The following is a 16,855-nucleotide window of genomic DNA, read 5'->3' on the forward strand; positions in this document are numbered from 1 at the left end:
TACTAATACAGTTCTTATTTTTATAAAATAACAATTTCAACAATATTTGGCAATATCGGCTAATAAAATGCTTGACAGTTCTTTTTATAACAAACCTTTTTGCATTCTAAGTATCTTGATCATAATTTTCATAATTTAGTTCCACAAATATGAGTCATTCTGTTCAAATAATTTCATTTTATTTGTTCAATTCATTGCTTGACTGTTTGACCACGGACCTATACATATATAGGTCCGTGGTTTGACTGAGCAGCATTCGTGCCATTTCCTTTACTTTTCGATGAGTTAACACCACTACTTTCTTTAACATTTGACGTCACTGCCTTCGGAGCTTCTTTTGTGCGAAACATCGACTTCAATTCCGATCTAAATTTTGCGTTTAGCCAACAGTAAAGAAAAGGGTTAACGGTAATACCAATCATGGCAAAATAATACAAAATCAAGTACATCGCATTGTCGTGAAGTGACTCGTAAAAAAGCACCAGAATTACGTAGACATTTAGCGGGAACCATGTTACACCAAATACAACCACCACCAAGATGAGCATGGTTGTGGTTCTGCGATGGCATTTGTCTTTTATAGTCTGCTGTGATGCCGTCAAGTGTTCAATTGTCATTCTACCGCGTAAAGCTAAAGCGATCAGACGATTCATGGTGATTATGATAATCAAAGGGATTACATATCGCAAGATTATCGAAGACAAGACGAAAATTCTTCTGTAAAGGTCGCTTGGATCTGGATAAGATGCGATGCATTTGTAGCCGGATTGTAATAGAGTTTCCCATTGGTGTAACCTTCTGAAAACTGCGTTTGGAAGTGATAGAATGAGCGAAAACCACCAGATAATGCAACTGATCACAAATGCAGAGTTGACATCCATCCTTGGGCGAAGAGGATGTACAATAACCTGATGTCGATCCACAGCGATAGCGGTTAATGTCAAGCTGGACACAAATGTAGAAACTTGAATAATATAATCTGTTATGTAACACATGAATCGACCGTACGGCCAAGCGTCCGATAGATTGCGCGTCAGCACCAGAGGGATGTTAAACAACGTCATGATGATATCAGAAAATGCTTGGTTCGCTAGGAAGAAGTTGGTGACGTTGCGGATTTTACTACTTCTGGTCATCACGACGCACACCAGAGTGTTGCCGACTAAAGAGATGACTACGAGTATAATATAAGCGACGTTGATGACAACTCTGACGTCATTTCTGTACGCCAGTATTAGAGTTTCCTGATTAATTTCGTCCTTATAATTTGCCAAGAGGTCGTCGAATTCTGCATCTACTAGGTGGCCATCAAAGCTGGCGGAAGAAATTTCTTCGGTGGTATTTTTGTCAGAATGAATGTCGTCTCCATCGATCTGGTTGATGTTAGAGTCGAGACCGAAGAAACTGTTCCAGAAAATTGACATCATCGTTGGATTTGGTGGCTATTTATTCAAGAAAAGACACAATTTGTATTTACTACAATTTCATGGTGCAAACAATGAGCACAACAGAAATACTCGATATTCCTAGTCAAACTCGCGTGTACCTCCTGTATCAGTCGTAACAAAATTTCCGTTCCTTACAAGAACAGGTAGGCCTGAAAACTAAACTAAGATCTAAGCTTGTCCTGCTGAACGTCTGACGTTTATATGCCTTGTATAATATATTTACTGTAGGCTATATACTGACGTATCAATCAATAAAATATAATAACAAATATTAATAAACTTACGTTAAAGGAAATATTAAACACAATTTCTCAACCAATTTTCCGTGTTTAGTCTCTCAGTCAGTCAGTAGTGCATCCGCATCAGTTGCGAGTGACAAGACAAATGAATTTGACAAGTTGTTTGGAAGAAAACAATTACGTCAAACAAGGAATTCGTTACTTTAGAAAACATTCTTTGACTTAATTGATAGGTGTTGAGAAACAAATCTAACCTATCACTGTCGCTATATAACTAGACAGCTAAATTAATTGTCAAACAGCAGTGTTATGTTTTATTTCTTTCATACTGCACATAGTAGTGGGTGGCAAGAAAGGGTCCCCCCCCCCCCACCCCAATATGAGTTGGTCTGTAACTTATACATAAGCATAACATTACCCTGTTTCGTTTCACGGAAACGTGTCCCCTTAATAGAGGTGTCTGCCGGATAAAGGAAAGGAGGGATTTTTACTGTAATTTAGAAACGAATTTTTATACGTTTTCTGGTAGGGCCTATAATAATGCATTGTTTATTGATATATAAATAACTCGTGTAGATGATTGAACTAAATTATGTGTATATGTGATGTTGACGATCTTATTAACAAGAATATAACAATTCAATCTCTGATTATTTGCAAGACTTTCGTCAAGGATCAAGACAAGTTTTATGTGGTCGCAATAATTATGACAATCGTTTTGGGCTTATTCTTATCATACGGCCTAGATTCAATGCATGTGTTTCAGTCATTCAAAGGTCTAGTATACTATTCGCTAACATACGCTAACAATACATAAGATGATAAATCGTTATAGTTAATATACCTCTTTTCCAGTTCAGCTATTGGGGTTGCTTTGCTTGTTTTCCATGTCTAGTAACACTGTAGTAGGTATTATATAACACCTATATAAATTCCTGTCATTTGATTGGACGAATGTGGGTCACATGGCGTGCAATAGTACGCACTATTCAACGATCGTTAAATAGTACTTTTTGAAACATTTTTGTGTACTAAAAAAAAACGTCTAGATGTTATATAAAACAAATAATGAATGTTTTGTATTCGTGTAATGGTACAAATAATGGCACTTGGTGAATGATGAAAGGTTATATCAACTCGGCTTTGCCTCGTTGATATAACCTTTCATCATTCACCTCGTGCCATTATTTGTACCATTGCACTCATAAACATTCATTATTTGTATACTAGTTGGTAGAGTCCAGGTGGCCCCAAATTCCCCAATCTTTTGAAATTCAGGCTACGCTTCAGAGATTCATCCGCCTTAGTGATGGACTAATTTATATTATTTTAATCGCAGTTTCTATGCATTACATTCATAAATACAACAAAACACGATTTATAACGCTTTTTTTTCACTTACTTACCATTTCCTTCCCTGGTAGTAAAATCACCTACATCTTTACTGCAGACCGCAGTGAATTAAATACATATTTACCTATTCTAATATTTAATCTCATTTTGCGAGAGCAGGTAGGGCCATACACAATAAAATAAGTGAAACAACAGTTACAAATTCATTATATAATTTTAGTGAAACATAGGGACAGCAGACGGTCGAACAGATTGACTACCATTTACTAAATAGGTGAACTTTATGATGATTTGATATAGATTAGGTGGAGGGTTTCAACTTTATAATGGGTTAATAGATGCTCCATTAAATAAAATTAATCGTGATTATTTCAACACTTATTGATACGATTCATCATACTTAAAATAACAGAAAAAATCACAGCCAACCACTTCTTCTAAAATAACATTATCGTAGAATATAAACATAGAGAAGAGGTTGAGCCAAAAGTGTAAGCTAAACAACCCCGACGACGATGAATAATCTTTCGTGGTAACTAACATTTATGCCACTTTTATTTTGTTATTATAGGCCTAAGCCTATGTATATATTTTTTTACTATATTTAATGAGGGTGATCTATCCAGCAATTGCTGATCATTAGGGACCCTCAGGGGTTCACAAGACAAACATTATACACAAGATGCTTACATAATCAAAGTTTTTGGAAGTGGAGTTGTAATTTTGTCTTTAGAAAAAATCCTGACATGTGACGGGACTTGAACCCAGGACCCTTAGAATGGCAGCCAAGCATCATAACCACCAAGCCAAAACTCCACTCCGGACAACTCCACATTGCAGAAACAGCGGAGAAATTGCTTCAAAATCCGAGCTGATATTTCTTAAAGCCTGTTCACACCTACGCACCCTAAAACGTAAACGATACCCGGACTCCTGTGTTTTGCCATTCATTCATATAACGAACGCCGCAGGTGTGAACACCTAGTCATTACCATACTGCTTGCCAGTCTTACGCCGTAAACGTACCCTCGCATACCTTCCCCAACTAAACATATGCATGTCTCCACGATATTCCCAATGTATTTATCATTAAATTAAATAAAAGAAGTTTTATAATAAAATTGGGCTATGGTGCACTTAACTTGTAGAGGCTTAGGTATTACTGTACATTTAAAGGTTTTTCGAAAAGTGTATCTGTATAAAAAAAGGTATGTATCAACTTAAATCTGCGAAGTTGAAAATACGAAATTGGTAAATACTAAATTTGAACGATTTATAAACAATATAAACAAACAAAGGTAACCATACGACCCGAAGGGTGAATACCTGATCAACCTTTTCGAGGTAATCAATAGTGCGCGTGCGTTAAATGACAGTAGAGATTGATTAAGTTTATCTAATGAACTCAGACAAAGTAAACGGAATCTCAAACAATATAAACATAGTTTATTTTGGAAGTTGTGATTGCATTGTTTGTCAGGCTAAAGAAGAAAAATCAAATAACACTTTACGTTAATATTCTTGTCATCACTTTCCAACGCGTGACTCATTACTACATTGTGGAGTTGCTACAGTGAAACGCAATAAGGAATTAAGGTGTATACTAATTAATTAGTGTTGTCTGGATATACCATCTTCTATTCAGTTTTTATTGGGAAAAACAATTATGTTAGGTCTACCTGCAAAACCCAATCTCCATTCCAATTGCATTCAATCTACACTACCAAACTTTATGTGACAAAAAAATGCGATGTGGCCATGGACACGATGATGTCATATCACTACCATATTTGGGAATATCACTACCATACCATATTTTGACACATCACACTTTTTTCTGGAGGGAATATATTTTCCTCTATGGTTTGGTAGTGTAAACAGAGCATTCCATATATCTTTTTTTTTAATTACATGTTTGTAATCCACGTCCGAATTATTTGACAGCATCTCATTTAGGTGTAAACGGAGAATTAATGTTTCATCTTGATCGTCTCATTTTTTTCGCGCTCGCCATAGATAAATAATTTTTTTTTCTACCGTGTATCGGTAAAGTTATTGTCGTAGTATAAACAGGCCTTTAGAGAGAATTTGTTCGTTATTAGATAGTTTGTTCTTTGCTAATATACCATATACCATCCGTAATCAATTGTAATGGTAGATTTTTCCCAAGCAGAGAGGTATTACCTCCCTGTCCCAAGTCTGTATTTATTGTCTTTTTTTAGTCCACCAGTCAACGTTTTATACGCAAGTATTTATATGTATGAAACGCCATGTGTCGAAATATTTATCCTTTTACTAATATTAAGTCAAACTCTGTGTGGAACCCAGACTAGGTAAGTGGGGGTAGTGGGGTTTTGGAGGAACGCTATCTTTCCTTAAGCTTGGTTCCCACCAGGAAGCAACGCAAGAACGTAAGCGCAGCGCAAGCAGCGAGTTTTGTCCAATCACAACGCGATGGATCATCGAACTGTCGCTTGCCATTGGTCATCTTGCTTGCGTTGTGTCTAAGTGGGAACCAAGCTTTATAGTACAAAATATAATACGATAGATTACGGATTTTACTGATAATGACAATGTACATTGGTATACTTTATTCCACATCTTAACTATTTAGAAAGCAATATTAATACAGTAATTGTGATCTAATGCAATCAAATTCAGCTTTACAGTTCATTTTAGCCACCAAAATGTGACTCATCTTACTATCAAGTTACATTACGATTGGGTCGCAATGTATACATAACATGTTCAATGTACAAAATAACAAGAACATGCTAAAATAGATATGTTATTTTTATAAATACTAATTTCAACCACGCTTGTTGTATATAAGTGTTATTGTTCAAGGTTCAAATACATAAAAATGTTAATATACACCTATATATTTTATAATACAAAACAATTCACAACAATTTATTTATATCAAAATAAAAATCAATCTTATATGTAAGTATGTGAACATTGCTTGTCTTGATTTGAATGGATACATTAAAAAAAAAAACGTTTATTACAAAAATACAATGACTTTTAATATTTCAGGTTTTAAGTCGATCCTCTATTTAACCATTGGTTACGGCGTAGGCCTACTTGGGCCCAATTTGTGGTTAAATATCCAAACCATTGTGTACAGTAGAACATATCCGTTAGGACACCTTTTTAAGTTGACACTTTCTATAAACAAACAATAGCTGTTTTAACACTACGACCAACTCATATATTCCTGAGGGAATTTTGTCGGGTCCCTTAATACAGGTTCTACCTAGGCAATCTAACAACAGGACACTGAGCTTGCCTTGCCAAGGTAGGATTTCGTAACAATCCTTTGATCTTATGTCTGGCTGCGACAAATACCTTCAGTACCTGTACTACATTTTCCGTGGCGCGCGGTGTCTGTTAAGGGGCGTGGAACTGATCGTATCGCAACCATACATAAACCCTTTGATCTCCAGTTGTTCAGATTGCCCTGGTTCTACTGTATTGAGATTTTTAAACCACTTTATGTTTCAGTTTTTCTACAAATAGAACCAAGTTATCAAGTATTTTTAAATTTATACTAGGTCACACACATGGAAACTAACAAACAAGGACCATAGATTTCTGCTCTAAAATGTTAAAATAAATTCTGTATTTATCAAGTGCAAATTAAAAATACATAGGTTATCAAAATGTTTACACTAACCATCGTCTGAAATTTGTGCCCATTAGAGAATAAAAGGTAAAACTGTGTGTGAAGAAGTTTGGCTGGCATGTGTTAGTTTCAAATTTGTATCTTTTCAATTCCAATGAGAGGTCGTATTGAAAAAACTTTAAAAAGGTATCAGTTTATATTTCAATCACCAAGTTATAATATTATATATACAACAAATAAATATATTAATAAAAGTATATTGGTCAAGCTATGGAAATCCCTTGTTGTTTAAATGATTATTACCCCAATCCCCACCCCACCCCCAATCATTTTAAAATTTGTATAATCAGATGTCATCTGTTTTAAAAATTTGATTTCTTTGGTTTATATAAACATTCATTGAAATACAGATATCCAATAATTTATTATTATTATTATTATTATTATTATTATTAATAATACAAATATTATATTAAATCATTTTTTTTATTTAACTAACACAGTTTTAGAAAATAATTAAAGCATGTTTATATAAAATGACAACCGAAGGGCAGAAAACCAATATAAAATAATTCCCCCAAAAAACTTTGTTATTTACAACTTGTTATTTTACAAAGATATTCAGTTTAAAATATAACCATTATATCTTATAATGTATCTTTAAACATTACAATACAGTATATATATTTGTTTCTAAAAAATATGTTTTAAAACATACAAGGGTATTGTGTGTATCACTACAACAACAAAATAACAACCCACTGGTGCAGGGCTATTGGATATAAGTGGTATACACCCATATTTGTTCGTCCTTTTAAATAAATTTTGTGTACAATAAATGTCATTGTAGTGCCAATGTTTTTTATCCAACCCTCGTATCTTTATATGGGATAACATAAATGACCTCATAACATATTATCAAACCTATAAACATATACTGTATATTACAATCAGGTGTACATCTCTAATCTTTATATAATTTACACTAGGCCTTGTGTTACACTTCTGTATGTATCAGAAGTGTACCACTCACCAAACCTATACATGTACATTATTATGTAGCATGGGTGTTATAAAAAATGTTATCAATAATTAATATTTAAACTGATAAAATATGTACAAAAACTATGATCAGTCAATGTTTATAAACATGTTTTTTATACTTCTTTGCGTCTTCATAATTCTTTCACGAACCGCCCCCTAAACATAACTGACACTTGCAGTCTCGCACAATCCTTACTGGGCGTTCGTAAACAGTCCCGTTCGTGCACGCGAACTCAATGTTTTTTATCCGCGTTCTCCTCGGCCGACAGCAGGATGCGTCGTTGAGACCGCACTCACCGTTGCACGTGGCGTGAGTGATTTCTTTACGACTTCTACAGACCTCTTCGTCGTTGACATCAGTGTCTACAAGATGTGATGTAACAACTTCCTTTCCACAAGTAGTTCCTAATTGGGTAGAAAAATGTAACTTGATTAAGTGGGGTATTTTAAAACCAGAGTAAAAAAATGAAGAAAGGAAATGCACAATAATATGAAGGAGGAGGCAGACCGGACGGGCATTCCGACAGGTAAATTTTGTTTATCAAGAGGTACTGTTAAAAAAAATGCAAGCTTAAATAAGAAGGTAGTGGAGGACCAAACTTAAAGCCTTGGCTTAATGCATCCTCCTCACACAATTGTATTATAAATTTATGTTTCTGTTCATATTGTATTGTATTGTATTGTATTGTGTGAAACAATAAACTTAAACTTAAGCCTTGTCTACACTATCAAACTTTATGCTACAAAAAATATGTGCCCATATATGGACATGATGATGTCATATCACTACCATATTTAAGCATATCACTACCATATTTTTTTTCAAACAAGTTTCATAGTGTAGACAAAGCTTTAGAACACACATGTTTTTTGTCGCTTTTCCCCTTGAACAGTCAACCCAAAAAATCTCCCTCTGAACTAAAAAAAAAACTGCTTACTTGTATTACAAAATCTTCCCATCCAACCATCTTGACAATCACACTGCGATTCTGCATCACTGGTCTCGCGACAGAATCCATTCACACATTGGTGATCCATACACGGATTTGGCTTATCATGTGACGGACATCCTTTGATTACGTTATGGTTGACATCACTCGTGGACACATCGTAATAGACATCATTTATGGTAAACTTAGTAAAACAGCCTGTGAAAATGTCAACATTGAAATTAGTTTTGGGCATGTGGAAAAGATTGAGAAAGAAAACTAAACACTATTATAACAGTATGCTTGAGTGAATCCTTGAATTTGATTGGTTAATTATGTACCATGTGTATGAAAAAAAATAAATAAATAAATTCAAGTCAAGTACAAATTTACAATAATTGTAAGCCTCTTTTTTAATGGTTCTACCACCAAAACTATGGTTTAAGAGGGCCTTCAACCTGTGCCAATATATTATTTTGGTTTGCGGTGCCCCTGTATTAACCCCTCAGCCACTCGCTCACAAACCCTCGAGATTAAACAACAAGAACTTCAACTTACCTGAAAAGCTTGTGGCATTTCTAACATGAACTTGTTGCTGTGCATTCTTGACCTCTGCTGCTGGCAGTCCACCAATGTAGGTCTTCTCTTCAATGTCAAAATGCACATTCACTCCATGACTCTTTGACATCTGCCAATCGTCATTGTCCACTCTCAATGAAATGTTCCTCTGGGACACCTTTATGTTCAACTCGTGGAACTGTCCGTCGTTCAATTTCTCAGGACTGAACATCGTGATAACAGGATAGTTACCGATATCGTAACTGACACGTATTCTACCACGGAACAGCTCAACCGCGATGTGTTCAATTTTTCCGTGGTATAGTATCACTCCATATTCCTGCATTGTTGCAAAAACTGCTTGGATGTTGAGCGTTTCACTCGTGTCAATATCCGTAAACTGCAAGTATGCGCCGCGGTGCTGGAATTTCATACTTGTAATGATTTCGCATTTCTCGCCACGGAAGCCCGGTAAGCAACTACAACTGGTAGAGGCTGTTGCGCTGATGTACAAACACTGGGCATTGTTTTGACATTCATGGACTTCGCACGGACTGGTACTTGCATAGATGATTGGTGGTATTTCACAATATTCACCTTCAAAACCAACAGGACAGCGGCACATGTACTGCATACCAACCTCTAGACAGTCGCCACCATTAACGCAAGGACGAGATCGACAATCCCGGTAGGTATCAGTACAATTTTGGCCTCTGAAACCAGCTGGACATATGCACCTATAAAAAATGGCAATATTTTCAATTAATTAAAACACTACACATTTAATATATATAAGGCTTAAATTAATGTATATCTTAATTGTAAATGCAAGTCCATCAATAATCTAATTCATTTTTAATAAAAAGTTTAAATACCTATAAAATGAGCCTAGGTCTTGACATATTCCATTATTTCTACATGGATTTATACCAGCTTCACACAAATCAATGTCCAATTCACAGAAATCACCTGTAAAAACAAAATAAAAATTAATATAAAAATAAATGTTATGAAATATTATCATCAACTTTTAGTAGGTAGGCTGCCTGCGTAGATTTGGGGTGAGTTGTAATCCTTTGTTTGTTGCCCAAACTGCTAATTGAAAATAAGTTTGTTCGGACCCGTTTGAAAGTGGGTACTAATATATAATCTGCAATTATATATAGTGTTCTATACTGGAAATATTCATTCTTCCAATCACTAGATGACACAGAAACTGGATGTGGTTAAAATTCACTTTACTTTTTCACTCGATTCACTAACAATTCTATCACAAACCTTTGTATCCATGTTGACAATTACAAGTGTAGCCGCTTATCTCGTCAATCGAGCATGATGCGTTATTCTGGCAGCGATGGTTTCGGCAATCCATGATGAGTTCACAAGTAATACCACCAAAACCTGTTGGGCACTCACAACTACATAATAAAATAAGAATAACATTATTAGATGGTTGATATATACATTTTTGTTATGTTCATTAAGCTCTGTCAAAACTTTATGTGGTATGCCCATATATGGACTTGATTATGTCATTTCACTACCATGTTTAAGCATATCACTACCATATTTGGGCAAATCAAACTTTTTTTGTCGAACTAGTTTGAAAGTGTAGACAAAGATTTAGTTTTTATCTGTTTCTTTTACTGAAGTATTTTGTCTAAAATATCAAAACATACCTGAATCCAGCTTTCTGGTCGACACAAGTTCCCATATTGTGACATGGTAAAGATGCACATTCATTTATTTCGGCTTCACAATTACGTCCTTCGAACCCAGGGGCACACTGACACGTATACTGTCCTATGGCGTCACTAACGCACATCCCATCATTCTCACAAGGGTCAGATAAACATGGGTTACACTTATCTTCACCGCTTCCTTCTTGGCCTTCTGTTAAACAAAATATTTTTCAAAATGAATAATTTAAATTCTAATCAATGCAATTCATATTTATTAGTACATGTACTGTGTTAACATTTTTATACATTAATAAGAATTTTGTTAGCAAACAATCTCAATAGACTCGAGTATAGTTCCTGGGCCATAGTTACGAACATTGGCGAAAATTGGGAAGTTGGATTATACTGGGTTATGCATTAGCAATGGATTAACCAAAGTTATGCCGTAATTTAGTTTAGTTTCATATAAGGTACTGTACAGTATACAAATAATGAATGTTTATGAGTGCAATGGTACAAATAATGGCACGAGGTGAATGATGAAAGGTTATATCAACGAGGCAAAGCCGAGTTGATATAACCTTTCATCATTCACCAAGTGCCATTATTTGTACCATTACACGAATACAAAACATTCATTATTTGTTTTATATAACATCTAGACGTTTTTTTTTCGTACACAAAAATGTTTCAAAAAGTACTATTTAACGATCGTTGAATAGTGCGTACTATTGCACGCCATGTGACCCACATTTGTCCAATCAAATGACAGGAATTTATATAGGTGTTATATAATATATAATATTCAATTTTGGTCAACCTAACATGAAATATACTGAAAGTACGACGTAGGTTTGTTGGTTGGTCTAGTAGTAGGATTTTAATCCGAGGATAGAATCAAGACCAACCAAGCTTGTATTTGATGGCTACGTTTGAAATTGTTACACATATTCAGGATTTCTACATTGTATATTATATATATTTACTTACCGAAACAAATAAACTTCCTAGAGGGTGCTGTTAGTATTGGCTTGTATTTGAGGTCATATGGACCGTCGCATCTAGCTGTTCCTGGCTCACGGTAACTGTTTTTAACCCATTCTGATAACCATCTCAATTTACAGTCACAGTACAGAGGATTAGAACTAAGTGCTCTGCAACAAGAAATTTGCCTAGATACTTATAATATGTTACCTTTTTTCCTAATATTTTTCATAGACAATTATATAACAATTCAATCGAGTACTTTACTCCGCAATTCTTGTACTTACAGATGAGTAAGCGATGTCATATCTTTGAACGCACCATCTGGGATGTGTGAAATTTCATTGCCATGAAGCGATCTAGAAATTGAAAATGTATATATTATTATGCATGTAAGTATAAACCAGACGACAACATATAATCACAAGGGCTTGATACAAATGCAAAGAAGACTAGGGATATTTCTATATTAGTACAGACACCCTTCACATAATTATTGTAAAGCTCTGTCAAACTTTATGTGACAAACAAGGCCAACAGCCATAAGTCGCGTGCTAAAACGCATAGTGATTGATACTGGACCGACAGACCGACCGACCGACCGACATAGTGAACTATAAGAGTCGCGTCTACGACCATATTTGGGTATTCACACTTTTTTTTTTGTCAAACTAGTAAATGTACTTGAATGTAGCAAAAAGGTGACTGTCTCTGTGGTACTATGAGATTAGATTATTATAAGCATACCAGTACTTAAAAGAAAATTAATAAAAAACTAGCAAATAAGCAATCTGAAATGATATGTATAATTTAAAGTTTATATTTTATTTAGTATTTCCTCTTTTACCTCTCTCGTGACAATTGCATTGCATAAATATTGTACACATCATCCAAAAAAAACCAACTATTTTAAACATAGGTTTCAGCAATGTTTGGCTAAAATAAAAATCAGTGATAATACAAGTGGTCTTTCATAAATAGAGGAATTTTAGAAGAGTAACAAAGGTTTGTGAATTTTACTTACAAAAGTCTTAGTGTAGTCAGTCCATTAAAAGCGCCCTTAGGAACACAGCTAACTTTGTTGAAACTTAAAATTCTGAAATAATATAAAAGAATATATGCTTAAAAGTACATAAGACATATTACTAAATTACTTGTACCAGGATAAAGAAAATGTCACTTACATTGTTGAGAGACTGGTCATGTTGGCAAAAGCATTTTCTGGGATATATGTAATGAAGTTGTTACTCAAGTCCCTAGAAAAAAAAGTTTAAATATAAACACTGCCCTCAATAAGACTACATAACTCAATGAAAAGTTTATCTAACCATGGACCTATAAATTAGATTATAGGTCCATGATCTAACTACTGTACACCCATTATGTATAACAAAATTACCATGGGGTTGAAGAAAGAGCGGGTGTATGCAGAAGTTAATTTAAATGGTAACGGTATGGGTATTATAAATAATGGGTCCTTCCCCCTGATATGCCTTCTATTCACCAGACATGTATCAAAAACCTTCTTTTTCATAACAAATTAAACACAATCCCTTTTACTTATGACACACACCAATTTTCAGTGTCAAAATCATTGTTTATAATTATATATAATTTGGATTTCATTCCAGACTGCTTTCATTGCTAAAACATAATTGACATTGGAGTTGGTAATATCTATCTAACACTGTTTAGTGTCATTCAATAATTAATAGTTTTAAAAAAATAAAAAACATAGTCAAGGCAAAAATTTATATAAATAATATCCTATGGCATTATCCTACATTTATACTGTATCATAACATAATATGCTAAACAATAGTTCATAGAGCCAATGCGATATACAGAGCGATATTGTTGTACAATTTAATTAGTTTTTATTACATTTTTTTGTACAAATGTTTTAGGCCTACTTGGCAATATTTTTTGTATTTCGATGTTATTTAAGGGGCAACTGACTCTTTGAGTTATAGTAATTGTTTTGCTTTAGTTGCCCCTGACCATTGTGCTTTGTTTCTGTTCTGTATCTGTTTATTGGCCGAATAAATAAATGAAATGAAAATGAAACATCTTTTTTATTGTTATGTAAGTAAATTGTACAGTACTTTTGTAAACATTTTTAGCCATGCAGCTACTTGTTTTAAAGCTGAATAAATAAATAAAATAGTGAATCATGATATATGAACACAGTAGTGGTATACTTACAGTGTTGTAAGCTTTTTAAGTTTTGACAGCCCATGTGGTATAGAAGTCAGCATGTTATTATCCAGGTACCTTAAAAAACAAAACATCAAATAAAGATTTCTTTTTTCTAAAGTTATATTCATTACAATTTGATCTTTAAAGTTAATTATTTATCGCTATTTTTTAAAGGAAAAAATGTCTATATCACTCACAACTCTGTAGCAGATAACGGAATATTGATAGGTGGTGTTTTGAGCTGTTTACGGCTGCATCGTATGACGGTGCCGCTGCAGGCGCAACCCTTAGGACACATGACGTCTGGTTGACATGTGTTGTCATCATTCACTGCAATAAACAATTAAACATGCTTATTTAGAGGTCTACATTTGCAAAACGTTTGATGTTTATACATGAACTATTTCTTTTTGTACAGGCCGAGTGATGTTTTAAATTTCTTCTTTCTTTCTACTTATATTTTGTCTTTATTTCTTTTAAAAAGAGAGACTAACCACACCATTATATAATAATATAGGTTAATAATGGGCTACCTTAGGGACCTAAAATTGTGTCCCCTTAATAGGGGTTTTCCCAAATAGGGGATGGCTGTAGTGTGTTAAAGTAATATTGTCACTTGTTCATTCTCAGGAAAGTGTTCCCTTATAGAGGTACGTGTCTCCTGAATAGGGGTTGGCCCTAGTGTCAAAACATAAAACTGCCCTTCGTTCATTTAAGGAAAATAATTAATAGGATTAGCGCAAAGTGGTTGTACTGTATACATAGCATGTTACATGAAAGGAGTATTTTACCATCGCATGTAAAAGCTTCTTCCGAGAGATCTTCAAGTGGCAGATTTTGAAGTGTCGGCGGCTGCATACAGCGTGGGGTGCCTGTGACAAGTTGACGTGCATGCAGCCACGCTGATAACCACTTCAGGTGACAGTTGCAAATAAACGGATTGTTGAGAAGATTTCTAAAAAAAGTAAAAATTTGTAACAAATGTAATTAATTATGCATTATTAGTTATCAATTGTTTGCATATTCTGGATTAAATATAGTTTGGTTTTCAGTGGCATATCATAATAAGCAAATTTTGTTATTTAATAATTTTCATTCATTTATCTTTTTATTTCGGAATATCATGGTGACATAATATTATATCCATAGCAAAAGAGAGAAAAAAAAATCTTAATCTAACAGCTCATAGAACAAAAACAAAGATATGTAAATAAATAATAAATAAGTTTGTTTTGTTATATTTACTGAGAAGGCAATTAGCCAATTAAAAGAGCTGACTTACAAAGTTGTTAAAGATGGACTCATATCAAATGCTCCTGGCATGACACTTGAAATTTGGTTTTCGTACAGAGATCTAAAGAAACAAAGATGAAAATGACAGTTAAGATGACATTTAAGAATATAACCATCAATCAAAATTGCTTTCCAAATCTAATCTTTCCCTCGATGGAGACCTTATCAAGCGAAGATCTAAGAAAAGTGCTAAGCAGTGAGTCATGGATAGATGTAAACAACCGGAATCAACAATTTAGATAGATTCTCTTCTACTATTCCTCATAAAAAAATACATCAATTATATCGCTTCTTATATAAAAACATCTCAGGCACAGAATAAATTCTAAACCACTTGGTGATATACTGAAAATTAATTAATTTGAAACAATAAGGTGAGGAAATCTGTGATAATGAGAAATAGTCACCCCAAACAAGATTCAAACCCAGAACCTTCTGCTTGATATGCAGGTGTCCTAAACATTAGACCACAGGGGCTTTCATGGTTATATATAAAATTTAGAATGATAGAGTTTATTGGTATACACATTTTACTTACAGTAATTGGACAGATCGAAGACCAGCAAACGTCTCGTTGGTTATGCATGATAATCGATTATTTCTCAATATCCTACAAAAAAAGTTTATTTATAATGTGAAAATAATTATCAAAGTAATCATAAAAAGTAACAAAAATAAAATTTTAAAATTATGTATATATCCCTTGTGATATATTTTTAATAATATTATACCACCAGGGATTTTTAAGATTCACTTAAAGTATCAATCACAAATTTAACTTTCACATTTGTAAGTGTTTGACCATATTTGGTTAAGATGAGGCATCATACAAAGACCATATATGGTCATACAATTATGACACAAGTATACAATATACAGCTTCTATGAAGGAACACCTCTATTAAACAAGTAATAATAAAAGTAACTATTATCTTGAATATGCAATAAATGGGTTTTAAAACACAATAGCTTATCACATCATTTGCAAAATGGTGCAGTGAGCTACTAGCATTTCACCTTGTCAACCAGTCAAGACCAGCAGAAGTTGGTTTTGAACTAGGCTCGTATAAAATATATAGACCTAGGATAAAACCAAGCAAGTACAAACAAAATTATGTGCATTTTAATTTTTAAAGAAAGAAGAAAAACAATAACAAATATATGTTAAAATGTTATATAATTTGATTATGCAGTTAGTATATTATTTTTTATATTAAGAGTTAAAATCAAAACTCATGCCAATTTTAAAGTATGAAAACAAATAGATGGAAAGAATGATTGTTTTTGATTAACATGTAGAAATATAGGGTGTTAATATAAATAAGTAATAAAGAGAAACATGTTCAAGAATAAAAGTTGTTTTATTGTGGAAATTTTTGACTTCTGAAGTACTGTAGCCTAACAACCACAGATACAACATTTATTAAGTGCAACTCGGAGAAAGATACTAAATGTGACAGTTGAAATTAGATAAGCTACTGAAAATTTAAAAAAAGGG

At 33.8% G+C, this 16,855-nt stretch overlaps 2 protein-coding genes and 1 long non-coding RNA gene across 4 annotated transcripts in view; all 3 read right to left on the minus strand.

Annotated features, from left to right (window-relative positions):
- Window positions 1-218: 218 nt before the first annotated feature.
- On the minus strand, window positions 219-1,424 carry LOC140046692 (G-protein coupled receptor 83-like). The gene has a single exon (XM_072091400.1). The coding sequence runs from the start codon at window positions 1,422-1,424 to the stop codon at window positions 219-221; it is 1,206 nt and encodes a 401-aa protein (XP_071947501.1).
- A 4,172-nt stretch (window positions 1,425-5,596) lies between these two features.
- Window positions 5,597-6,968, minus strand: LOC140047917 (uncharacterized). The gene is made up of 2 exons (XR_011844995.1): window positions 6,177-6,968; window positions 5,597-6,123 (listed from the first exon to the last, which is right to left on the minus strand). It is a non-coding gene; the product is annotated as an uncharacterized lncRNA (long non-coding RNA).
- A 203-nt stretch (window positions 6,969-7,171) lies between these two features.
- Window positions 7,172-16,855, minus strand: part of LOC140046371 (slit homolog 2 protein-like) — a 72,748-nt gene continuing 63,064 nt past the window's right edge. For both annotated transcript variants that reach the window (XM_072090994.1, XM_072090993.1), the window contains 15 exons: window positions 15,896-15,967; window positions 15,347-15,418; window positions 14,856-15,019; window positions 14,262-14,394; window positions 14,071-14,139; window positions 13,050-13,121; window positions 12,890-12,961; window positions 12,153-12,224; window positions 11,872-12,035; window positions 10,879-11,092; window positions 10,478-10,617; window positions 10,075-10,168; window positions 9,200-9,936; window positions 8,651-8,860; window positions 7,172-8,117 (listed from right to left, as the gene is read on the minus strand). In XM_072090994.1, the coding sequence (XP_071947095.1) occupies window positions 7,855-8,117; window positions 8,651-8,860; window positions 9,200-9,936; window positions 10,075-10,168; window positions 10,478-10,617; window positions 10,879-11,092; window positions 11,872-12,035; window positions 12,153-12,224; window positions 12,890-12,961; window positions 13,050-13,121; window positions 14,071-14,139; window positions 14,262-14,394; window positions 14,856-15,019; window positions 15,347-15,418; window positions 15,896-15,967 (2,548 nt within the window). In that variant the 3' untranslated portion in view covers window positions 7,172-7,854. The remainder of the gene's footprint in view (window positions 8,118-8,650; window positions 8,861-9,199; window positions 9,937-10,074; window positions 10,169-10,477; window positions 10,618-10,878; window positions 11,093-11,871; window positions 12,036-12,152; window positions 12,225-12,889; window positions 12,962-13,049; window positions 13,122-14,070; window positions 14,140-14,261; window positions 14,395-14,855; window positions 15,020-15,346; window positions 15,419-15,895; window positions 15,968-16,855) is intronic.

Source organism: Antedon mediterranea, chromosome 4 (genome assembly GCF_964355755.1).
Source record: "Antedon mediterranea chromosome 4, ecAntMedi1.1, whole genome shotgun sequence".
NCBI lineage: Eukaryota > Metazoa > Echinodermata > Crinoidea > Comatulida > Antedonidae > Antedon > Antedon mediterranea.

Excerpts from the sequence above, each read along its gene's own strand:
- LOC140046692 (XM_072091400.1), bottom strand. The coding sequence starts at position 1,424 with ATGTCAATTTTCTGGAACAGTTTCTTCGGTCTCGACTCTAACATCAAC.